Genomic DNA, 26,064 nt, shown 5'->3' on the forward strand with positions numbered 1-26,064 from the left:
TAATTTGAAAAGATCTATGTACCTCTGTGTTTACTGCAGTACTATTTACAATAGCCAAGATATGGAAGTAACTCAAGTGTCAGTGCACAGATGAATGGTAAAGATGTGATAAGTACACACAATGGAATATTACCCAACCATAAAATAGAATGAGATCTTGCCATTTGTGACAACATGATTGAACCTAGAGAGTATTACAGTAAGTGAAATAAGTCAAACAAAGACAAATACCATATGACTTCACTTATACGCACTATCTAAAAAAAAAATGAATAAACAAAATGCAGAAACAGACCCATAAACACAGAGAACAAACTGATGGTTGTTGAAGGGAAGAAGGTGGGAGGATGGGCAAGAGGGGGGAAGGGAAGAAGGAGATACAGATTTCCAATTATGGAATGAATAAAATCCACAGAGATAAAAGGTATAGCATAGGGAGTACAATCCATGATATAATAATAGTGTTGTATAGTTGACAGATGGCAGCTACACTTGTGATGAGCCCAGCATAATGTATGGAGAAGTTTAATCACTATGTTGTACACCTAAAACTTACGTGACCTTGTATGTCAACTATACCCAAAAAAATTTTAAAGGTGCTGCTTTATTTCCAATTACATTTTCTACTCACCACAAATGGAAGCATAAATAAATATTTATATTCCTCTAAAGACTCTAGATGGGAAGTACTTTTAATTTTAAAGGCAAAGACAGAGAACCCACTAAGGACAGAGAAAAAGTTATAGGTCAGTGCTACTATAATAGTTTCGGGGCAGAGGGAATGGTCTCTTTTGGGAAAATGTAATCAAATACAGGAAACAAAAAGAAATCATAGATTATTACACATTACACATGAAAATTAAAAATACAGTGACTTTATTTCCATCCTCTTACAGTCTCCAGTATCACATGTCGTAATAAGCATCATCTCTATAAACACAAAAATATTTCAATAAAGCATGTTACAAGATAGTATATGTAAGCAACAGTTTGGCAGAATTTTATCAACTCTAGTAGTTTGTAGCCCCTCTCCCCCACAAAAAAGCCCAATTTTAAAGTTCAAAAGTAATAGTTAGCTTTATTTAACATATGTTACACCTTAGCACTTAAAATACCATGCTCTAGTTAAATATTTCATCAACAACACTGTATACAAATAAAATATTACACAAAATATATTTAAGAAAATGTTTTGGTCTTTGATCTGAACAATAAATAAAAACACAGGCACTTCTACACTGAGACAGGGAAGCAGTCACTACTCAGAATAATTTTGTGTAAGCGGCATGTGAAAATATGGCAAGAATAGAATCCTGGAGTTTTAAACTGACAATCCACTCATGAGAAGGTCTGCAGTTCCCATCTTTTCACTTTAAAGTTCAGAAATGACATACGCTTTCCTGGTCCACACTGAAAAATCATAAGCACAATATGTCGCCAGGGTCCATTCAATTTTCAGTTGACCGTTACAGAATCCTACTCATTACCATCAAACAATAAAATCTGAGAACTATCATGATACCACCCATCAAAACAAATACAAGAGCAGTTAAACTTTCTCCTTATTATGGCCCGAAGACCATAACAAGGTAAAGTGGATAAATGTCACACAGTGATTCTAATTCTTCAAAATTAACTGACCTTAACACAAGAAAATACTGTTGGGGTGGTGGAAAATTTTGACAGAGGTTAATTTTTCTAGGCAATTTAAAAAATTCATCCAAATTTCATGAAAATAAATGGAGTTCCAGTCAACAAAAACCACTAGATCACATACAACAAAGTCTTCGTAGCCAAGATGTTTGTTTATAAACATCTAAATTGCAGATAATTCACTCATTATAATGGAAAGTTGGGATATGATCATATGAGGGTAAAAAATAAACAACCTAAAATGGTCAAATTCCAGAAGCTTATGATTTCAGACGAGAAGGGAGGCAAATTAGAAAATAATGGCCATTAGCCATAGGAAGGGTCAGAACCAATCATCCCACCACATCCTCCATAAAAAAAATTATAATCTGCTTTCCCTCTTCAGAAAGTACCACACTGGAGGGCTGAGAGGCCCTCAAATGGATACTACTAATAAAGGCAATTTTGATGGTTTAACATAGAAGTTACCCCTAATGTGAAAGAACACAACATGGGAACTATTCAAGATAGGTCTTTCTAGGCAAAATTTAGTCTGTGTACATTTCAGCAATTTAAATGAGCATTTTGCAACCGAGACCAAATATCAATCATCTCTTGAGGTTTTCTACTATGTACTAACATCAAATCTACATAGGAACAAATGTTATTCTTGTTTTTCTCTTCTATATCAAATGTCTTGAAGCCTTTATGTTTCTCTGGAACGAGGCCGAGCTTCTGAAGGCACATTCCAGTATAAACATCATCAATGGGGTAGAGAAGGACCTGGTCAGTTATATTGTACAGTCTCAGGGCCAGGTGGCCAGAGTAAAGGAAGCCGCCTCCCCCGGCATAAGGCGGATAGACGCCAGTGTAAACAACTTCTGGGATGTAGTACTTCAGTTTCTTATCCCGATGAGGTCCAGCATTGTGAATCACATCACCTATAAACAAATCTTTGGCTTTGTTCTTGGGTAAGCTATTCAAGTAATTCAGGATGTGATGGGTGTTCACAAAAACATCGTCATCACCCTTAAAAACAAACTCGGCATTTGGGCAAGAAGTGCTCACCCACCTGAGAAAGAGCACTTCTTTCAAGGACAGGTTGAAGAAAGTGTCTCTGTAGTTCCACATAAGAATGTCTTGGTGCTTCTCACTCTCAAATTTCAGCATGTCAGACAGGTCTGGGTGGTTGTCCTCCGGCGGGGTCTGACCCAGTAAGAAGACTCTCACTACCGTCTGGTTCCCCACATTGGTTTCTCTGCCCCAAGATTCCCGAATTGCTTGCCTTCTAGCAAAATGTGGGATGAGGGACTTTATCGCCAGTAATAAGAAGGGTTTCTTTGCACATTTATCTGGTTGATCTATAAGTAGTGAATAATTTCGACATCTCAAATACAGCAGAAAGTCTTTAAATCTGTCTGGCAAATTGCTGAAACCTGAAACTACTGACATGACCCTGAGGTCAGGTTCACAAAAATTTAGATGGCTTATGTTGGAAAACCCGTACACGTCCCCTGTCTGGTTGGCCAATGTGTTCAAGATGGGATTGTACCGCCTGTTCAGCTTTTCTTGCTCTCTGTTCCAGTAGGCCACAGGGGGGTCTGAGATCTTCCAGAACTTTTCTTTGGGAATTATTACTTCCCCCTTTCCATTTTTTTCCTGGCTGCTACTTTTGGAGACTTCCACGATCAAATAAATGAAGACATTAACCATCATCAGGATACCCAACAATTTTATTCTTCGACGTCCAACACTCATTTCTCATATCTGTAATAAAAAGGAGCACTGTATTAATTAGGTAATTATTAGTTTGCATTTGTGGACATATGTCACTTGACTTTTTGTCTTTATCTTCTCTGGAATAGTGGTTTAGAAGCCAGATTCTAGACCTGTACTGCCTAGGTTCAAATCATGGCCCTACCATTCTAGCTCTGTGACTGTGGGAAAGTTGTGTAGCTAATGTCTCAGTTGATAGGAAGTCTCATCTATAAAATGGGGACAATAACCCACTTCACAGGATGGTTGTAAGGGCGCTACGATTTTATATGTAAAGATTTGGACACAGTGGCTGGTCCATAGCAAGGAGTACATAAGTGACTATAAATAGTGTGGCTGTGTAAGATACCTGAGGGCAAAGACACACATCTACTAAAAACTTCACAGATGTCCAACTTCCTTGCTTATAACAACAAACATACAAATCAGTGTGTTGCAAACTGATTTGCTCACAATTTATAGCAAATACATTTTATATTGTGACCCAGTACACACATGTATTTATAGGTGCATTGCAAAGTATGAGTTGCCATGTAATTCACAAAATTCTCCATTTCCTTCTATTTCATTTTTTAGAAAATGGTGGTCCCCACCCTGAATTGTTTCTCAACCCACCATTTGACAGATGAAACCAAGTCAAGGGAGAAAGATTAACATGCTTGCCCAGGGTTGCAGGATTACTAAGTGGAAGAGACACTAACCTTATTAAATATTCAGAAAATGGTAAGACTCATACCAGCTTTAACCGACTGGCCCAAAACTGAGAACGACTGAAATACCATCAAGAGAGGAATGGATTAACAAACCGTGGTATAACCCTCAGCAATAAAAAGGAAATGACTTCTACTAGCAGCAATACCACAACACTGTGCATGAAGGACAGACCTCGGGGAGGGGGAGCCTGGTTGGCTCAGTCACAGGAGCCCTGAGTTTGAGCCCCACACTGGGTATAGGGATTACTTCAAACAAAGAAACAAATAAGTATTTATAAAAGAATAAGGAGAAGGAGAAGTAGACCACCACCTCAGGGCAGCCGAGTGGTTCAGTGCATTAAGAGTCTCCCCCAGGGTCCTGGGATGGAGCCCCACAGCAGGCTCCCTGCTCACCAGGAAGCCTGCTTCTCCTTCTGCCACTCTCCCACCCCCACCCTCTCCTCATGCTCATGCTCTCTTTCTCTCTCAGATAAAATCAAAAACAAAAGAAGAAGACCTGAAATTCCATTTATGTCAGGTTCAAGAAGACAAGATTAATCTAGGACCTAGAAATGTGAGAAAATGTGAAAATGATAGGGATTGACATTTTGCCTACAGAGGGGCAGGAGGGAACTTTCCAGGGCATAGAAATGTACTGTGTATGTCTTGGCCTGGATGAGGGTTTCATGGATGTATACATTTGTCAAAACTCAAACTACATACTTAAGAGCTCTGCTGTTTATAGCAAAATGAAAAAGGGAAATGAAAATGGCATTTTCGTGAAATATCAAAGGCCAAGAATAGATTCCAGGCTGTGGCCAACAGAAGAAAAGAAGAGAAAGCAACAAAATAGTTTGTGGGGGATACAGCTTCAGAGTTCTAGCACTATAGAGATCGATGACCAATAAGAGGAAACATTTAGATAAGCCTGACATTAAAAGACAACCCAAAAATGTGGGAATGGCAATACACTATAAGGAATTTTCTTATCAGGTTAATTCTACAACTGAGAATCTATACTTAGAATTCCTAAGAACAGGGGCGCCTGGGTGGCTCAGTGGGTTAAAGCCTCTGCCTTTGGCTCCGGTCATGATCTCAGGGTCCTGGGATTGAGCCCTGCATCGGGCTCTCTGCTCGGCAGGGAGCCTACTTCCCTCTCTCTCTGCCTGCCTCTCTGCCTACTTGTGATCTCTCTCTCTCTCTGTCAAAAAAATAAATAAAATTAAAAAAAAAAAAAAGAATTCCTAAGAACGGTTACATTCCAGACATGGTGTAGTATCCTCCTTGATATGGTAAATCTATGAAGTAGGTGTTATTACTTTTATTCTCGTTTTATACTTGAGAAAACAGATTTAAAGAAGTTACTCTTAAGGGCAGAGCTGGGTTCCAAAGCCACCAAGTCAATGAGATTCCAAGGTCACCTAGTCAAATGGTAGCCACTCTCCTCTGACCTCTAGAAACAAAGCTGGGTGCCCATTTTAATCAAGGATAGTGTTTATTATTTCTTTAATATAAGAGGATTTTTAAGTTTACTGGGTTTTAACAAATAGTCCCAAGGTAGAAGTATTTGGCATGCTAAGAATGCTGTAAAGTTATCACAGGCCTGACAGCCCAGATTAGATGGGTTGGAATTCACAAATTCTTTTATGTCTCTTAAGATCTGTCTAGTAGATCCCTATCTAGTTGCCTCTGTTTACCACTGCTAAATAGCTTTGGCTATAGACACAACAGTAAAAGGTGTTTAAAAAAAGAAAAGCCCCATCCCATGCCCTCCCACTCCTAAAGTTTTTGCATTAACTAGAAAACACAGATGACAGTTATGTGGGTGCTCTTAGCTCACCCAGTTAGCAGCCCCCATCACCATCCCATTTCTCCCCTCACTTCTCAACCACTACCTATCTCCACCCCTGAAGAAACCCACCACTGAGCCACCAAGAAAGGGCCTATTTTAAAGAAGATATTTATATATTCAGAGAGTAAGCAAGCAGGGGAGAGGCGGGGTGGGTGGAAGGAGAGAGGGAGATGGAGAGGGAGAATCTCAAGCAGACTCTCAAAAGGTGGGGCTTCATCTCACAACGCTGAGATCATGACCTGAGCTGAAATCAAGAGTTGGACACAACCGAGTGAGCCACCCAGGTGCCCCAAGAAAGGGCCTTCTTAAACCTCCTCCAGAGAAGGAAGTTAAACCCACAAGATATTTCCTACTCCTTAACTCCAGTTTGAAAGGGCCCCAAGGCACACACAACCTGAATAATTCAAACACTCATACCCAAGTCTAGGGTCCGCACCCTCCTTAGGTCAGGCTCCTTTCAAATGAGCTTTTGGGAAAACCTAAGGAATAAACTGAAGGTCTCAGTTCCATACACCTTTGGCAACTTAAACCTTTTTGTTCTAGGCCTTACTTAGAAGGAGAAGAGAACTCAAATGGACACTCAGAATGTACTTGTACGGGTACTTCATACACGTAAAGAAACAGCCATCTTTTAAGAAAATAAATCATAATTTTAAGGGTTTAGTTTTGGGTTTTTTGTTTTTTTGTTTTTTTGGCTTTTAGATGTGACAAAATGGTTTTTAAAAACAACCAATTCTCTCTAAATTGGGCTAACTCTCCTAAAGCTACAGTAGCTCTTGACCCTATATCTCTGATCTCTATGTCTTGGGTGCTTCGTGTAAACAGCTTGAAGCGAGGGCAATAAGGACAAGTATGAGGATGAATGGAGAAATCCCACAATGAGGAAGATTTGGAAAGTACTCGGGAAAAAACAGCACACACTGTGAACAGCTAACTACCGAAATTTTCAACTGAAAAAAGGAATATGGCTATCTGCAGACTATTTCTGAAATTTCTAGAGTAAGAGAGGTCAGCTTAAGGAAGAAAATAGGAAAACACAGAACTCTACATAACGAGTTCTGAACCTGTGAGCTGATTTTCCTAGGGGAAGATTCCGGGTGAATAATATGTGAGATGATTTCAGATAAATGAGCTCGTAGTATGTTCAGGTTATGGGGCAGGAATCCAACCATAACTGTCTGAAGTGATGGTCTGAGGTTTCTCTCATGGAAAGCACCATTCCTTCTTTTGGGAATCCTTTGAAGAAAACGTGTTTTCTGGCAAAATTTCCAACTTCATCCATTGCAATTCAGGCTTTTATTTCCACGATCAAGACCCAGCCAGGACTTCCCATCACCTCAGCCAACACAGGGCTCTGTGGTTCTCAAAGGGACACCAACCCCACCTTCCATCTGCCCAAGGATTCCAGACTGCAGAACATTTTCTTGTGCAATTCTCATCTGCATCCCCTAAGGGAAGCTGAAAGGACAGCCCCTTAACAGTGAGAAAAATGGAGGCCCAGCGATGGTTAACTGAGCTGCCTAAATATACCTCATAAATACATGAGGGTGACAAGAAGCAGCTTTCTGGTTCCCAACCCAGGGCTCCTTGGATCTCCTTTTTCTACAAGGCATGGCCACATTCTTGTAACCCGACCCAGGTAGGTCAATAGCAAAGTCTCAAGGGCTGGCTCAAGACTAAAAAAAAACCCAAAGCACAGGAAAATACTCTTTGTTAGCTCAAATGGACCCAAGGTACATTTGATCATTACCAAGACTCTCCAAAGAAAGGGAAATGGGAGTGCCAAGAAGCTTCCAGCACCCCTTCTGCGAACAGGCCAGCCTTCCCAGGTCCAAATTCCCAAACATGCAGCTTAGGCTAACTCTCACCACTACTTGCTCAGTGCATTTCTTCCAACCTGAGACGGAAGGATGGGAAAACCGAGATTCTCAATTATACATTTCCATCTAGTCTAAATGTCGTCTTTTATTTGTGACCTGGGCATGGTTCCTCACATGAGAACTCGGCTTTTGGCAGGCTCTTCCAACAAACCAAAGTTCATGGAAAGGAGGATGAAACAGTGACCCCATAAAAATATCTGTGGGAAAAAGCCCTCTGAATATCTGACTAAATATTCCCATTGCAGACATAAAACCAATACATGTCTTTTTCTGAGCAGGAAGTTACATTGCTTAAAAAGAATTTGAGTAAGAAAACTTACCCCAAAGCTGGGGAAGTTGTTATACAACCCTTACTATGAAACACAGAATTCTTATGGTGAGCAAGAGAAAGAGGAGAAAATCCCATATGCAAACAAAGAATAACCTTAGCTTTTCACCTTGTGCCTGGGAGTGAGGTCTCCCCACCCCCTATAAGGACTGAACAGTTTTGAAATTTCTGAAACACTTCAGTTAGTTCTGCTTAATGGAAAAGAACTTCCTTCTTTATTTTGCAATTAAAATATTTAGAAAAGCGAGGTAGAAACAGGAAAAATACACTTGTTAGCTAAAAATGGATTACAAAATAGCACAGATGTTATGCTTAAACTATGTGAAAATCCAGATAAAATAACCACACAAAACTAAAGCCGGTTTAATCGGGTGGTAAGATTGTAGGTTATTTGAACATTCTTTAATGCTGCCTTACCATGTCTGTCCTTGAATAGCCTTGACCACACACATCGACTGCCTGTGTCATGGCCTCAGCCCCACAGTCACTCCATCACTGTAATGGACCTCGCAGGGATCAGAAGAGGCTCTAGGGACAACATCCAACCCTAACCAACCCGACAGCTTTCCTTGAGCCTGTGCTATTTATCTGAAGCCATCTATCAGAAAGGACTATGAACACATATGCCCTGTTTTAATAAAAATTGAGGTACCTGCCAGGCTCCAGCAATCCCATGAGGCAGGTACTCTCAGAGAGGTGATTTAACTTGCCCAAGGTCACACAGCTGATAAATGGCAGAGCCAGGATTCAAACCCAAGCAGCTTAAACCATGCTACAAGTGAACACTGTTGCACAGGGTTATGACTAATGGGACATTAGTCTTATTTTCCATGGTTAATCTCCTTTAAAATTATTAAATATTTTAAAGCTTTACATTTATAATTTTGAACCTACAAAACTACCATGAGTCAAAATCAGATATGGGAGGCAGGGTAGTAAATAAGTAAACTTGATTAACAACTATGTATAAGCCAAATTCTGGGCAAAACACCTCACATACCTCATTTTGTTTCCCAATATGCAGTCCATGCATTTCCAGTATTTCATTCAGGGAGACTAGAGTGGGAACCATGGAATGGGATGATCCTAAAAGGTCTCCTCCAATTCTGAAAGTCCTAGAAACACTGAAACAAAATGCTGGCCAGAAAACATTTTAATGTGGCCAGGAGAAGTCATTCTCAAAACTCTGACTCCCGGACATTTACACACACACACACTCACTCACTCTCTCTCTCTCTCTCTCTCTCTCACACACACACACACACACACAAACTCAGAGCCAAGGAGCTCAGGGAGGTGGCTACCACTGGCTAGTCAGGGACAGAGCCAGCAATCACACCTGGCCTGACCCAAAACCTGTGCTTGGCGCGGCCCTGCAGTATTGACAAGGTTACAAAGAAAGGCAGGACTTTCTTGTGACCATTGCATAAGATGAGCAGCCAGCCCTGTCCAGTCAGGCTGAGGCAAGGAGGCTGGAAATCCAGTCTCTTGGTTCAACCATGGTAAGGGCTAGCAGCCTTTGTATCCAGGAGTTCCTGCTTCCTGCTCACCCTCTCACACAAATCAGACACACAATCCTCAAGGGGAAAAGAGCCCAAGCCCACTGCCATCCCACGAGAGCGGGGAAAACATGTCCGTACACGCTTTGGAGAACAGGCACATCCTTCCACAGACCACTTCTCTCCCCCACCCTCCAGGATCCTGGGGAGAGTGGCTTTCCTAAATCTTTATCTCCCAGGCTGCTCCCATCTGTTGCCTGGTCCCTGCCAGACCTTTCCAAGCTCTGCTCTGATAAACAGAGACAGGGACAGTTTGCAGCTAAGCGGTTCTAGGGGAGAGAACAGCTTTGAGCACTGATGCAGACAGTGGGGTGACCAGGGTATGAGGAAAGCAGCTCAGTGGGACCAGAAGAGCTGGGCCATACCTAGAACTTGTTCCTTCATAGTAGCAAGAAGCCCGGCCTGGGTCCTTGACAGGGCTGGGCAGCCAAACCCAGGACTTCCCCCTTAACCTCCCCTAGAAGCTGACACAGAGAGAGGACATGCATATATCTCTGATGTTGCATTCTAATCACTAAGTCATGCAACAACTACCAGCTACATGCAAGGGATTTGGTTCATAGTATTAGTACTTAAAAGGGAAAAGAACATATAATGAATCTGCTCACCCACACACCCCCACAGGCAACATTATACATGAAAGTGTCTGGCAGGACATGTTCTCGTCCCCAACTGATTATAGTTCCCCAAAGCCCAGCATGGCTGATGTTCTCAAGTAGTATTTAGCACTTAAAATAAAATTATCACTAAGTTCCTTCTTCAAATAAACATGCACAGAACTTTCAGAAAAGGGGAAAGAAGAAAATTTTGCAAATGATGACAGGGAATTAATCCTCCCAGAGGCCATCTTGACCCTGCCTTCAGTCAAACTGACAGAGTTTTAGAAGTTTAGTGTAAAAAGAGTATGGAGTGATAAAACAAGCCTAGTAGATGTTTAAGGATAGAAATGTTCCAGATCCATTTTCATTTTGAAGGTCAGCCAGGCATCTGGAGTCAGCCCAGAATTAAATTCTGGTTACGTTACCTTCTAGCTAGCTGTGTGACCTTGGGCAAGTTACTTGACTTCTCTGAGTCTGTTTCCTCATTTGTACAATGGGGAAGATATAACATACCATTCCAGTCTGTTGTCTACCACTCAATGGACATTCAGTAGTTCTCCTTCAAGGGTTCTGATTCTTCCAACACGAAGCACATTTCTCAAGTTTTGTCACTCACTGCGCCTTTTATAATTCTCCCTCTCTAGAAACCCATCTACCCACTACCTTAAACATCACCTCCAAAAGTAAGACCACAGGTTGAGCCAATTAACTCCAAATATTAGCCACTTAATGTTTTGTAGGGTCCCTCTTCCTAGGTCCCCTATTTGTAATGGGCCAATTTCACAGGCACCTGGATGTACACCCCAGAATTACTCTGAACTGTTGTTGCTTCACCATGCTCTCCCTGTCCAACCAGCAGCTGAATCTTGTGTTCCATGTGACACACATCTCCTCGTCACCTTTCCTCTATTCTATTCAGGCTCGGCCACAATGGCTACTGTGACAGCCTACTGCCTTACTTCCCAGCAGACTCCCAAATACAGCGTCTTCCCCAACTACTCAGTCTTTAGTCCCCTGTGCACACATGCTCTCCCTGCTCATGCTGTCCCCCCGCCACCCCGTTTGGTCTGACAACCACCGGCAGGCTACTGCTCGCTCAAAGCGTTAACCACCTGTGCTGTCTTCTAAAGCTCCTCTCCATAGAGCTCAGGGCCTCATGGTCTCTTCCCCTCTTCTACAAGGTCTCCTGCCCAGTGATATGCCCCAGCCTAAATACCAGCCTCAGTCCTCTCACTCACATGCCCTTCTGGTCCCAGCCAGGGCACATGATAATGATTCGGGCTTCTCTCCACCATCTCCAGCCAACATCCCCCATCTCCACACCATCCACACTTCACACTTGGAACATGTAAACACAGCAAACACATTTCTCTTCCAGAAAATCTCAGCTTTGCTCTGCCATCTGTAGAGTGCCTTCCTTTTGCTAGGCCTTCGAACATCTACTCCTTTCAAACAAATTCATTCCAATGTCATGTCCTGGCTAGTGCACCCAGCTCCCAAAGGTTAGGGCATCCTCTCCTGATCATGCTGGCCTGACCTGGGCATAGTCCATAATTGAGGTCTTCACACAATACCACCATTACCCCAGCACATGGCACCTGAGAGTCATTCTGCATTTGCTAAATGGACAGATATTTGGTCATCTGGTCAAGTTCATTGAATACAGTGAGATAGTCAGTAGGAACTGGATTAAAACATATACATTTTTTCTCCAGAGTGTATATGACACTGGAAAATCACTTAGTGTTGGCAAATGACACACACACATATTTACATAAATTCCCCTTTTCAAAGTACAATAGAAGAAGATTTAAAGGATTTTTTTTCTAGTGTTAAGAGAGAGATGAATTTCAGGAGTAGTGAGTCTGTATTAAATCTAGGAGTTTGGGAACAGGATCTAAAGCAGTAAATGGGGATGGACACTATGGCCCAGGCCCTGATTTCCCACAGTCAGCCCAGACCCACCAAAGGCAACACACTTGGGTGTGCTTTGACTGGGCGTGCCCTATGTGCAGGGAGTGTACATGCTTCCAGGTGAGGGCTCTGCCTCTCCTCTTGCAGCAGACCCCACCTCTGTCCTATCCCCAAATAGGGGAGCCTCCACACCTCCTTCCTGGCAAGGGGAGGACCTTGAGCAACTGCTACCCCCATCAAGACCATGACAATACAGGCCCAGGGCAAACATGCCTCAAGGAAGGAAGGGCCTTCGCACAGACTTAAAATCCAAGGGGTAAAAAAAAAAAAAAAAAAAAAAAATCCAAGGGGTACCCACTTCCCTAAGGTGGGCTATCATCTTAGAAAAGAAATGCTGGAAGGCAGGCAGTTGTTTCCTATGGATTTGTTTTGTTTTGTTTTGTTTTGAGAAAGAGAGAGAATCTTAAGCAGGCTCTTTGCCCAGTGCAGAGTCCTAATGCGGGGCTTAATCTCATGACCCTGAAAGATCATGACCTGAGCCAAAATCAAGAGTTGGATGCTTAACTGACTGAGCCACCCAGGTACCCCATTCCTATGGAGCTTAATGTGTGTTGGAAGCCCATATTAAGAGCTGTACATGGCTATGCCTTGGTAAGTGTTTCCACTCCAAGCTCCGGGACCTACGTACAAACAGTACAGTCTGGCAGGCTCTCAACAGCCCTTCAGAGAAATCCTGAGATTTCTCTCTGATCCATCCTTCTGTTTGCTTAGTGGGGTTACATGGATGTACTTCAGTCTGGGTCCAACCAGGAGGCAGAAATCACACAGAAATTTAAGCACAAGTTTCAGAACCTGGTGAGTAACAATAAAGATGGAATAGAATTCTAACAAGTAAGCTTTGGCAGATGAAAAGTACTGGAAAAAGGACAAACGCAGAAGAGACGTTCAGAGCTTATTTGAGAAGGTATGGATGGCAGAAAAGTTCCTGCATTCCCAGGCCAAAGACAGGCCAGTGCCCAGGAAAGCAGGAACAACCCTCTGGGGTGCAGTCACAAAGCCTGGAATACACAGGTCCCCATCAGGAAAATGAGAGAAAACAAGTTGTAGAAACTGCTGGGTGGGCATGCAGAGGGAGTCACCATGCACAGGGAGTCAAGGATGCTGCCAGAAACAGGCAGTGGGAGACCCCCTTGTACTGCAGGTTAGCATGTCAATGTATGGCTGAGACAGAGCCAGCTTGTGGCCACAGCCTGGCACAAAGATCAGGTGGCCAGCTCACTAAATGGCCAGGGTTTGGGGGCTCCAGTATGAATATACATGGGGCTAACAAGCAGGGGCAGAGAAGCAGTGACCTCGGGTGAGCCCAGGCTCCTCCAGTCCAGCACTGCTGCCAGAGTTGGAAAAAGCCATGACCCCCCTACAGGTCCCTAGGAGTACAGTACAGCAGGTTCTACCAGAACCCGGTTCCAGACCAGGAAGGAAATCCCATACTTCTGCAACATCCTCTTCAGAGCCTTCACTTACAGAAGGTGAAGGTAAAACATCTGAAGTCCCTGATCTATTTTCATGTATCAGGCAACACAGGGTGAATTCGGAGCTGAGATGCAACAGTCAAAAACTGGCCCAAGTTCTCCATCCGTTAAGTCACCAATCCAACTTCATCTCCAAGCATACTTTTTTCTGAGTCTGAAGTCAGGAGGAAAGGGTTATTATAAAACATGGATCTGATACAGTGAATATATGTAACTGCTCATTAGCGGACAGCAGAGGTGAAGGCAGGACTTGAAGGGGCACAGGGTGTCTGCAGGCAGAGGTAACCCGGCCAGTCTGTGGGCTTGGAGGACACACTGGGAAGAGGAAGTGAGTGCTGGTGGGCCCAGGGCCTCTACCCAGAAGAAGAGGACTGGTATCTGTGCCTCACTGAACAAGTGCAGCCACCAGAGAGGCTGCTGGAATGTGTTCTCTTTCTTTCACAGGCCCTCTATGTAAAAAAATAAAGAGAGTAAAATGGATTAAATCATACAGGAATATAAAATAAGGGACAATGAAAAACTCTAAACGGATGTCTGTGTTGACAACAAACACAGCTGGCTCCTGAATTCACTGAGATTTTTAGTTTCAGTGGGAGGGGGAGGGGACAGAGGGAGAGAGAATCCTCAGTAGGCTCTGCACCCAGCACAGAGCCTGACGTGGGCCTTGATCCCATGACCCTGGGACCATGGCCTGAGCCGAAAGCCCAAATCAAGTCAGATACTTAATGAACTGAGCCACCCAGGTGCCCCACTGAGATTTAATTTCTGTAAAGCAGATGTAGTTCACAGAGGAAAGAGCATGGTCTGAGCAGTCTGTCTCCTATCAGGAGAGCTCTCGTGCATCTCTGCTGGGACACAGGCATTTGTTCTGGCTTATCAATCATCACTAATGAGTTGTTGGTGATTTTCCACATAACCAAAAAAAACTGATTAAGGACCTCATAAATGCATCTTTTTTGTCTTATTATTTCCTTTGGGAAACTACAGAGAGAAAGTAAACAATCCAATTATTCTCCTTTCCTCCCCTTCCATCCCCCACCAAAAAGAAAGGCCAGATTGGTTTATCTTCACCACACACCCAAGAACACGGAGCTACCCATGTGTGGACTGTGGACGCTGTCCTTCTTTTTATCTTTACAAAGAAAGCCTATCTCCCTGTTTTAATTTATACTGTCCTTTTCACATGCTTCTTTCCTGATTTTCCTACTCTTCATGCCCTTTCCCATTTTTCTATGTCGGTGGTTCTCCTCTCACTTAATCTTCGCAAGCTTGAAAGTATGAAGCAATTAGTCTGAGGTTATGGAGCTAATCTGCGTGGAGCCAGCATTTGGGCCCTGGACCCTGACCCCAAGACTAAGCTCTCACTCTTTCTACCACCTAATGTTGTAGCTCAAGATTTCCAGAATCCCCAAATAAAGCTGGACTTAAAAAAAACAATTTAGGAATGAAAATCTCAATCAGCATGAGAAAGGAATCCTGTAGACAGAATCCCATGCTGAGAACTGTTCACCGGTTCATGGTTCATGGTGCCAGAAGTCCTGGTCTGGTAAGGCAGGTGCCTTTCCAACCAGAGTTGGAGTCCCTGCAGGTGAGGGTCAGGTACTATCCACGCTAAAGAACAAGAGACAGGTGCCTAAACTGGCCTAATCATAAACTCACCCAGGCAAACCCCTTTGTGAGATCTGTTTACACAGAGAAAATGTTGCCTTTTCATCCCAGCAGCACAGCCTGAAGTGAGGGATCCCAGCATGGCCCTGTACCCTGCTCCAGGTTGGTGCAGAGCTGGTCCAGAAGTCAGGAGAGAAGACCCCAGCCCATGTCAGAAAAGATGACCAGAGAGTAAGCGTTGGCCACAAACCGTATCATCTCACCCTTTCACTGGTTTTCTCCATCACAAGCACACACACTCCATACACACAGATCACAGACCAAGCTTATTATCAAAAAGAAGCCATAAGGATTTCCTCTCCAGGGCCTGATAGCTCATCTACGCCAATCACCTCATTTGCAGAAGAGGAAACCAAGGTACCAGGAGGCCCAGAGTCTTAGCAGATGCCCCGCCAAGGGCATAATCAGGACAGTGAGTCCAGCAGTGAGAATCACTGTTAGTGACAAAGTCTTTTCCTCACAGTCTGCAGCTTCGATTCTAGGCCTTCAACATAAATAACAAAAAGGCGAAGAGGCCTGCTGCTCCAGCACTGCCCAGAGGGGCACCCTCCCTGAACCCCTCCTCTCCTGGGCGTGTTTGTATTACTTCCCCTTTGCTGCTGGAACACCTAACACACACATTTATCTGACTTATCCGCTTGTTGTTAACAAGTCTGACACACCCACAGGATGTGGACGGCCTCAAGGACAGGGGCTGGGCCAGATCCACATGCATTTTTGTATCTCTTGTGTCTGCTGCTCAAACAATATAATGAATCTGAAGAGGTAAAAGGGGAGGAGCAATAAAGAAACAAGGACTAACTAAAATGTTTCTTTTTTTATCTTTTTGATCAAGAGTACACACAACTCTAAACAAGTCACTGTTGAATAATTTCACACACAGGCCATCTTTCTCTAGCCCCCCACCCCAGAGTCCCATACCTGGCCCCTGGCTATTTGTTAGTCTAGGCCATTCCTCTTCCCAAGGGTCCTAAGCTTTTTCCAATTCCAGTGCCTTCCCCCTCAGTGTCTCACCCCTCAGCCATCAGGAAGCATTAGTGGTTGTCATCTCCATGCAGTACATAACCTAAAGACATCTCAGGAAACAGTCTAATATGATTAAATAAATCTATAAAGAAACATGGACCCAAGGGTTGGAAGGCAATTACAAACTAATAAAAATGCACAAGCATAAATTATAGTACTGGACTAGAAAAGAATCCCATTATATAAACTAAGTTATCAAAATGACCTTGTATAAATGCTTCTGGAAATAAGTAGGCCATCAGCATGGCTTGGTGTAAAAAGATAGGGAAGGGAGGAGGTAATTTGGTGCCTACTATGTGGGCTCCATTTGTCTACAGACACTTATACGGAAAAGCTGATGAAATCGGTAAGAGAGAATATTTTCATAGAAGTACTGGAAAAGAGATTACTGTCATTTTTACACAGTCAAAATACAGGCAAGTTTTACCTAAAGACCAACATGTTAACAAAATTAAAAGCTGATTATCGTCAAAGTTTTATTTAAAACTGACTTTCAAAATTACGTCATACCCCCACCACTTAATTCCGTGGGTTGTGATAGTTGACCACAAAAAGTTGTAGAACTTTTTTATTTTAAAACGATCACTTTACTGCTAAGCACCTGGACAGCCAAATCCAATCTCCCATTTTCTCTGGCATAGAGATTTATCTATGTCACTTCCCACAAGCTCCACAGATAAACTTTGGAAGCAACCACTGCCCTTCCCAATTTTATTAAATTATATTTGGGAGTTTTTGACTCTATGAAATGTAGACTTTGAGAGCATGTCCATCAATTTCCTGCAAAATAAGATTTTCCATTTGTCTTCCTTCTAAAATAAAAATATAACCTCCCCAAATCAAGAAAATATTGTTTGAACATGCTGCAAACTGAAATTGCACATAGTGTATTAGACTCCTTTTGTAACTTTAATATTTATTTATTTTTTTTTTTTTTAAAGATTTTATTTATTTATTTGAGAGAGAGACAGTGAGAGAGAGCATGAGCGAGGAGAAGGTCAGAGGGAGAAGCAGACTCCCCATGGAGCTGGGAGCCCGATGCGGGACTCGATCCCGGGACTCCGGGATCATGACCTGAGCCGAAGGCAGTCGTCCAACCAACTGAGCCACCCAGGCGTCCCTAACTTTAATATTTAAATCAACACCAATGGCATTCATTACCTTAAGTGAGTTAATAAACTGCCTTGGGAAGTCTCCATTTCTTGGCTGTTAAGATGAAGGTTCCCAGGGACACGTTTTCGTGAAGAGCACGTACTCTTAGTTACAATGAAGGTGCCACGGAGGAGCATGAGGTACCATGCCTCAGCCTCAACCTCCAGAACTCCAGTCATACCCATTTAGAGTCCCTTCCCAGCCGGAACGGTTCCAGGTGAGCCTTGAGTTAACTGCCTGACTCACTGTTCTGAAAACATGCATGAAAGTCATAAAAAGTTGTGTAGAATTGGCATGTGCAGAGATTTAAATCATGTTATACTAAAATCTAAGGACTCAACACAGCTAATACCTTGCGGGGGGTGGGGAGACTAGAAACGAAGGAATGCAATGGAGGTAGCACAGGGACACTCCTTATAACAAGACTAACAAGCGCATACCAGACCCTACCCATTCACGGAGGGCCTGTCCATGTGCCAGTAAGCATGCTAAGGTCCCAACTGGGTACTCAGTCCTGTGAAATAGTTCCTGAGGTATCCTCATTTTAGAGTTAAGTCAACTGCTTCCAAACCTGGCCCGAGGTTCCCAAGATGGACAGTGAAGGGAACGAGAGTGGCAGGAACTGGGATGCCGAATGGGTTCCCATCCCTGTTGCTACCAAACTTGAAGACAAGCATGGAGCTGCGTGGTGGGCACAGTCAGGGTACAGGGGAGGTAGGCACCCCCATCCTCATTAAGCACTCTCACAAAGACCTGATCCTAGATCCAAGTATGCTACTTTCCTAATCCCATCCCATAGAACTCCCAAGCACCTGCACCCCATAAAAACAACCCTTGTCCTCCCCTCCCCCACCTTTGCTTCATGGCCATTCTCCAGCTTCTCAATCCTAGCCTCATCCTCGAAGACCTGGGTTCAAATGCCGCAGCCTCCATCAGAAGGACAACCTCTACTCCGTCAGTGCCCTGTACTGAATCTTCCCTGCCAGCACTCAGGGTTCCCCAAAACTGGACCTCTCAAAAGGAATGCCAAGAGCTAGTTACCCAGAACCTACCCCTCACCCCCAGCAATGCTTCCCAGCCGGAACGGTTCCAGGTGAGCCAAGATCCCACTCTCTTCAGCCTTGGGGGAGTGGAACCAAGACACCGCCCCCCACCATGTGCTGTAACTGAGAGATGAAAGCATTCCAATCCGAGTGCCAGCCACCACTCCTCACACGTGAGTATCCAATTCAACAGGCCTCTCCCTGGGATGCCACCTCTCCTCCAGTCAGGGACCATACTCATCCCAGAAGACAACCTGTCTAGTGATGAGTGACCCTGGGGTGGCAACTTCAGAATGGGGTACCAAACAAGCAAACTGCCCCCGCCCCAGTTCCCTTCTCCTAGACTCCTTTCCCTTTCCTGACTCTTTTTCCCCTCCTCACATGGCAAATTTCAAGTCACTAAAAGCTTAAGGATTGTTTTTAAGTTGCTTTTTCAAGTTATCAAAATAAATCTTATAGACTGAAAATACACATCCTCAAAACGGACATTTTGGCCTTTTATCCAGATGTTCTATTAAAAAGGGGGCTGTCTGACCAGGAAGTATGTCCACATATTTGAAGAGATGAAATGGGAACACTTCTTTCTTTGGCCACCTGCCAAGAAAAATTTATGTTGCCAAAATAAAAGAGATTATGTTTGCTCAACATATGAACTAAGGGCAGAGCCGCTTAGAAACCGGGCCTCTTTTACCAAGCAGCTTAAATCATGTAATTTTAAATATGTCTGTGAATGTCACCTTCGCTCCTACCTACTTGGAAATATCAGGGGCTGTAGCCATCTGTGATCGCCCAGCGTCCACCCTCTGCTCACCTCTCCCTCTCCATGGGAAGTCCCAACACCCCCATAGTTTCTGTTTCTCCAACTGGTGACCCGGAGGTCCACCAGGATGTGTCCTCCCACTCAGGGTGGTGCCCACACAGCCTCCTACTCATGTGTGGGGTAGGGACGAAAACAAAGAGGGCATCATACTGACACCAGTGGCAGCCACCTGAGGCTTCATCCTATACCTCTCTCTATCTGTACTGGTTTGAAAATTTCCATTAGAAAGAGGATTTTTTTTTTTTTTTTTAAAGGATCCATCAGAACCTTAAGGAAAAAAATTTAAAAGAGACAAACATTCGGTTAAAAATAGGAGTATTCATGAGAGATATTTTAAGTTCATTTGAAGAAAATAATTCCTTATGTGGTGAAGAGAAGAAAAATAAAACGCTGCATCTCATTTACTTTAAGAATAAAAGCTACATAAGTTCCTTTTAAACAAACATCAAATTCAGCCATAAGATAATAAATCTAAAATATATTTTGTTAGTTCCAAATGTTAAATATTCAGAAATGATGGTATTTGTAACCAACCCAATTAGACCCTTGCAATGCTAAATAAATATATTTGATTCTGCAAATATCACTAGGCTTCCCAGCGAATAATCTAGAGCTAGACTTGAAGGTTTTATTTTGTTTTGTTTTGTTTTGTTTTTAACATAACTATATTACTCTCTGATCAGGACTCAAAAAAGAAGCACTTCAGAGAAGCATCTGGATGTTAAGTGCTTTCCAAAGAAAATAAAAAACAACATAATTCTGAAGCACAAATTAAAAACCTTAGCAAGTTTATGCTCCATAGAAATAACCTTACTGGAGTGTTAACACTTTCATATTCATGACTGCATTGGATTTAAACAATCAACATGTGAGGATGTGCAGGTTTTCCCCTATTTTGCGGGGGTGGGGGAGGCAACAGAAGCCAAGAGGGTTGCCATGGTTACAAAGGTTTTGGGGTTGTTTTTTTTTTTTTTTTTTAAAGTCAGCTCTTAGCACCAAAATCTACTTCAAGTTCTCCACAAGGACCACTCTCCCCTTTCCAGTAAGTCACTCCCCAGCCCTCATAAGATTACCGTGCCCTGGGACAGCACTGTATGCTCCCCTGGGGTCCAGTATCAAGGGTGGTTCTCCATTCTTCACCTTCAAAGCTCTCCCTCCTCCCAGGAGCTCCAAGGACAAGGCCCTCTTTCCCTTCTCTGTCAACATCCTGAAAAGGTTCTGCTCCTTGTCATGCCCAGACCTTTCTAATTCCCTTCATCCTCTGGAATCTTCCTAGTCCTTGACCTCTTCTGACTTCCCAGGGCATCTAACACTGACCCCATCCCAAATTCAAGACCACTGAACCCGGATTCTCTTCCTTGTTCTCCTGCATCTTCACAGCTTTGCTCCTGGCCTCATGCCCCCACATGGGTGCTCTCCCCAGTTTTGGGCTCAAGCTTACTCCTGGGTCTTCCCTTGCTCCCATCCCCTGAACCCTCTGAGACACCACTACAACTTCCAATGTTCCAAATGTTAAAAAGATCCCCAGCATACCTATATCTGTAGATCATCCCCTTCACACTTACCTGTACTGGTTTCCAAACCCCATCCCACAAACATCAGTCCTCTTACCGCTCACTCTCTTTCAAATAAATCAAATACATACACTTCAATCCTGCACCATCCCTGGCCTGGTTTTTGGGCACCCAGTTTTCCCCCAGAAAGTGAACGAATTCAACAAGTACCAAGCACCTGTGTTAACTGTGCAGTGTTTAAAACAGACAACCAAGAATTAAGTTACATGGCCAATCATCATACAGTTGGCAAGAACTCAGACAAAACATAAAGGGCAGCACAGATGATAAGGGTAAGAACAAGGTGGCAGGAGTGGGGCAGGAAGAGGAAACAGCCATTGCAAATGCCAGCAGCAGGAGAGTGCAGAGACCAGTGTGGCTACAGTCAACTGAACCAAGGGCCCGGGAGGTGACAGAAGTCCCTGCCTTTAGTCTGACTGACTTCAGTCTGAGAGGAAGAGCTACTGGAGGTTTCTGAGCAGAGAAGTTTACAAAGTAATTTCAGTTTGTACATATTCCTCCCCATTCTTTCAGAGAAGAGACTGCTGAGGGGCAATGGGAAATAGTCCTCCATCAGGAGGCTGTAAAATGACACAGGGCTGTGAACACACCTGCCTTGCATCTACCTATCAGGCTCAAGCTCACTTTCCTAAATGCAAGTCTGATCCTGACATGTCACTTCATCCCCTCTGCCGGAATGTTCCATGGCTCCCACGACCTCCATGACTATCTAGTGCCATCCGATGCATGGTCAATGGGGTTACACCATGGCCTACTACCCCTTCCTAAACACCCTGACCTCCAAACCAGCAGGATCACCTGCTATTTCCCTGACACACTGACACAAGTCTGCGATACCTGCCTCTGCCCTCCGAAAAGTTATTAATCCATCCGTTAGGGCTAAGCCCAAACACCAGTTTCTCAGGAGGCCTTTCTTGGCTGCCCCTCAAACTGCCCACTGCTTGCACCTCAACAAGAGCACCCTTTCATCAGTTCTGGGTTAGAGTTTCCAGAGACTGGTAACTCAAGGGCAGGACTGTGCCTGACCTATCTAGAACACACATGGGGCCAAGCACAGAAGCAGGCGTATAGTAAATGTTCAATTAATGCATGCTGGCTAAGTGAACAAAATGCTCATCTGATTATACAACGACTTGAGGTCTTAGGGGGAGGTGGTCCCAAGGACGGGTTTTCTCTCTCTACTGTAATCTGGAAGACTGGGGTCCTGATGGGGGGGGGTGTTGGGGGACTGCATGCCCATGGTACAGTCACAAGTAGGGGCCACAGTGAGGATGGACTTGAACCCAAACCTTCAAACCCTCATGCCCTCTCAGCCAGATATATCTCTAGGCAGGCCCACCCCACACAATCCATTTTAACTTTGCCTAAAGCATCAGCAATATGTTTTTCCGAAGCCTATTCTAGAGGTGTACAGATATAGAGAAAAGAACCTAGAAGGACCGAAACCAAGTTAAGAGCAGTTACAATGTTATTTTCCTTTACCTTACTTTGATTCCCCCCCCCCCCCCCCCAAATAAACACCATAAGAAAAAAAGTCTTTTAGAAAGAACTGCCACAGGACCACCTGAGTTACAGTTAAAGAATGGCTCCAAAAATAGAAAGTATCCAAAAAGCCCACCAAAACCCTGGAAACATGAGACCACTGAATATATACTACTGCTTACAGTATATATAAGCTGCAAATGTTTTAAAAGATTTGTCTGAGCATGCAATGGTCTGAGCCTAACAACTGGCCCTGTGCTTTCACTTCTGAAATAATTATTTCACAAAACCCTGTGGATACCCCAGCCACTTACCATTCCCTCTTATTTAAACTCTTCCATAGATTTCATAATCAAGTGTGAACAGTCACCAATGCATCCTAGCTTATACTTATAAGCATCCTAGCTTATAGCTTATATACTTGCAGGACACAGCAACTGATTGGCTCTAAACAGGACATTTCAATGACTGTCATTTCATGACTTACAAAGAAAATGTCAATTAAAAATAATAGGAGGGGCACCTGTGTGCTCAGTCCATTAAGCGTCTGTCTTGATTTCTGCTTGAGACTCTCTCCCCCTTTCCCTCTGCCCCACTCTCTGCATGCAATTGCCCTCTCTCTCTCCAAAATAAGTAAAATAATTTAAAAAAATAATAGGAGATCAGTTATCAAAACATAATATGTCTTATTTAAGCTGAAAGCTACATCAACAATGAATCAACAAAGATTTGGCTTCTAACTTTCAGCAAAAGACCAACATAACTTTAAGGGTGAAATAGCATATTAAAACAAGGAAGAACTAATTGCTTTAGTTACCACTTTTTAAAAAGATTTATTTATTTATTCTGAAAGAGAGAGACAACACATGCATGAGTTGGAGGAGGGGGCAAAGAAAGAGAATCTCAAGCAGACTCCCTGCTGAGTGGGGCTCCATCTCACGACCCATGATATCATGACCTGAGCTGAAACCAAGAGTTAGACGCTAAGCCGACTGAGCACCCCCCCACAGGCATCCCTTTAGTTAGTTAGCACCTTTGTAAAGAAATAAAAGGGGGACAAGGAAACCGCACCTCAAGCACAGTGCTAGATAATCTTCCTAGTAAATCTGAGATAAGAATTTCATCTCCCCCATTTCACAAATGAAGAAATTGAGGCTCAGAGAGGTTAAGTAACTTAGTCACAGTAACCACAGTCACATAGTGGCAAAAACCAATTCAAAACCAGGTCTGTTTCACAAGACTATACACGTATGATTCTGTAATTCCACTTCTATTAGGTTCAAGAGCACGCAAAACCAATCTCTATGAAAGGAGTCACATCTAAGATGATATGAAACTTCTCTCTACTGGGTGGATATTGACTAGAAGGGGCACAGGCACCTTCTGGGGCACGGAAAATGTTTAATTCTGGAACGGGATGCTGGATAGACACTCAGGAGCCACACACAACATTAGAGCACTTCACACTTTACTGTATGCTACAGCTCAAGTTAAAGAAAAAAAACTTCATCAGATGGACTCCAAGTTCATACTCTTAACCACTAAACCACCACTCTGACAAAACCTGGCCACACTCTAGAATTGATTCCCTCAGATAATATTTTTTAAAAGTATTCTGGGAAGCAACGTACATCCTAATCACATCAGAGTGAAAACACTGGAACAATAAACCTGTTTTTAAATGCCACAGAATGAAAAGTAGAAAGTATCAACTTCCTGGCTACTGGGAATTTCCCCTCTGTAGCCACATCAGAATACAATTTTAAACCCTGCTCTAAAGGAATGTTCACAGATACACAGAAAATAATTGTAACATCTATAGAAACACCTAAAACTAAAATCACACAAAATATTTCAAGACGTGGTATAACTTTATCAACAATATTCTCAAAAGAAATTTGAATTTTGGGGCACCTGGCGGGCTCAGTCAGTAGAGCATGAGACTCTTGATCTCAGGGTTCTGAGTTTAAGCTCCATGTTAGGCATAGCGCCTACTTTAAAAAAAATAAATAAATAAAATAAAGAAAATTTTAATTCCGTCACAAAAATTTAAAAAGTCAAGGAGACAAAGCTGATGGGCAAAGAACATAAAGTTCACAGCAGTGGCAACATACAATACATGCAAAATCTCAGCTCAGAGTTTTAACATACAGAAAACTGGTACAATTAACTTTTTCCAGCAGTAGTGTAATTGTACCACATATGCCCTAATAACAAATTCTCTGTCAAGTACAAGTTCTTCCCACCGAAGTTCTGTTCAGACTAGCAAAGCCTCATCACTAGGTGATGATGAAATCATTACATCAATTTTCTTGAAGTCTTATACCACACATATTATACCTCTTATTCGAACGGTAATTGCCTCTCCAGAGAGAGGAATTTATTCATCATACAATTTGCAGACATCTTTGGCAAGCACCTAGTTAACAGTTATCCCACCTTGAGGAGGAGTATGGGGGAGGAAAGAGCTGTTCCTACACACCTGTTGGCTGTATGTGCTGTGGTCCTTCCTGGGTACTTTTGATGATGTCAGCCAGGAAACCCAACTTTCAAATTGTCAGAGCCCAGTTTAATTCATGTTTTAACATTCTGTATGCACTAAAATTGCCAGGCCATTGATTGCAATGATTTTAGTTCCCTCTGATCATCTCCATAAAAGACCCAAAGGCCTTTATGAGAATTTTCCAGTATTTATAACTTATACACTACAACTGGGCATGTTGCAATAGATTATATAACCAAGTATTATCCCAGGTGCAAGAATCTTAATGTTTATAAACGTAACCATTGGCATTTATTAATTGTCAAAGTCTTTAACAAACTGTCCAACAAAACTATTCAAAAAACTAAGTAAAGTCAAATATTGTGGCTATTAAGCAAGTTAGAATGAAAAGCACTGACCCAGTATGTTAAGAACAGAGTACGCCCGTCAGGCACATTCACAGCACTGGTCAGGATCCCTGAATTATGGTTCAAAAACAAACAAAAAAACAAAACAAAACAAACCAGCATTACCAGAAAACATAAAAACTTGAAGTTTCAAAGTTTCTTTAAGAAACAATGGATTCATCTTTTTTCATATCCTGCATCAGCTAAAAAGCCTCATACATTTCTATCCAGAACATCCTAGCTTTGTACCAACAAGCAGAATTATCCTTTTTTTTTTTTTAAGATTCTCTTCATTTCCTGATATAACTGCCTTTTTTCCAACGCATCTCTAAAAAAGGCACACATTTGGGGGCACCCGGGTGGCTTACTCTGTTAAGTGTTTGCCTTCGGCTCACGTCATGATCCCAAGGTCCTGGGATGGAGTCCTCCGTTTGTCCGTCCGTCAGTGAGTCCATCAGTCATTCAGTCCATCAGTTCACAAACTGGCAGGCTGCCTGCTCAGCAGGGAGTCTACTTCTCCCTCTCCCTCCTCCTGCTTGTGCTTCCTCTCTCATTCTCTCTCTCCCCAATAAAATAAAATTTAAATAATAATAATAATAATAATAAATTAAAATTTAAAAGGCACACATTTGAACAAATTGTATAA

General features: G+C 42.9%; 1 protein-coding gene across 5 annotated transcripts in view; it reads right to left on the reverse strand.

Annotated features, from left to right (window-relative positions):
* B3GNT2 (UDP-GlcNAc:betaGal beta-1,3-N-acetylglucosaminyltransferase 2) overlaps nt 1-26,064 on the reverse strand; it is a 165,430-nt gene that overhangs the window by 136,593 nt on the left and 2,773 nt on the right. For 2 of the 5 annotated variants that reach the window (XM_059405998.1, XM_059406001.1), the window contains exon 2: nt 860-3,399. The exons of 1 other annotated variant lie outside the window; for it this stretch is intronic. In XM_059405998.1, the coding sequence (XP_059261981.1) occupies nt 2,197-3,390 (1,194 nt within the window). In that variant the 5' untranslated portion in view covers nt 3,391-3,399 and the 3' untranslated portion in view covers nt 860-2,196. Of the gene's footprint in view, nt 1-859; nt 3,400-25,430; nt 25,490-26,064 lie in introns of those variants that run through there. 2 more of the 5 variants (XM_059406000.1, XR_009405375.1) reach the window with 2 other exon arrangements.

This window comes from Mustela nigripes, chromosome 7 (assembly GCF_022355385.1).
Source record: "Mustela nigripes isolate SB6536 chromosome 7, MUSNIG.SB6536, whole genome shotgun sequence".
In the NCBI taxonomy this organism is placed as follows: Eukaryota; Metazoa; Chordata; class Mammalia; order Carnivora; family Mustelidae; genus Mustela; species Mustela nigripes.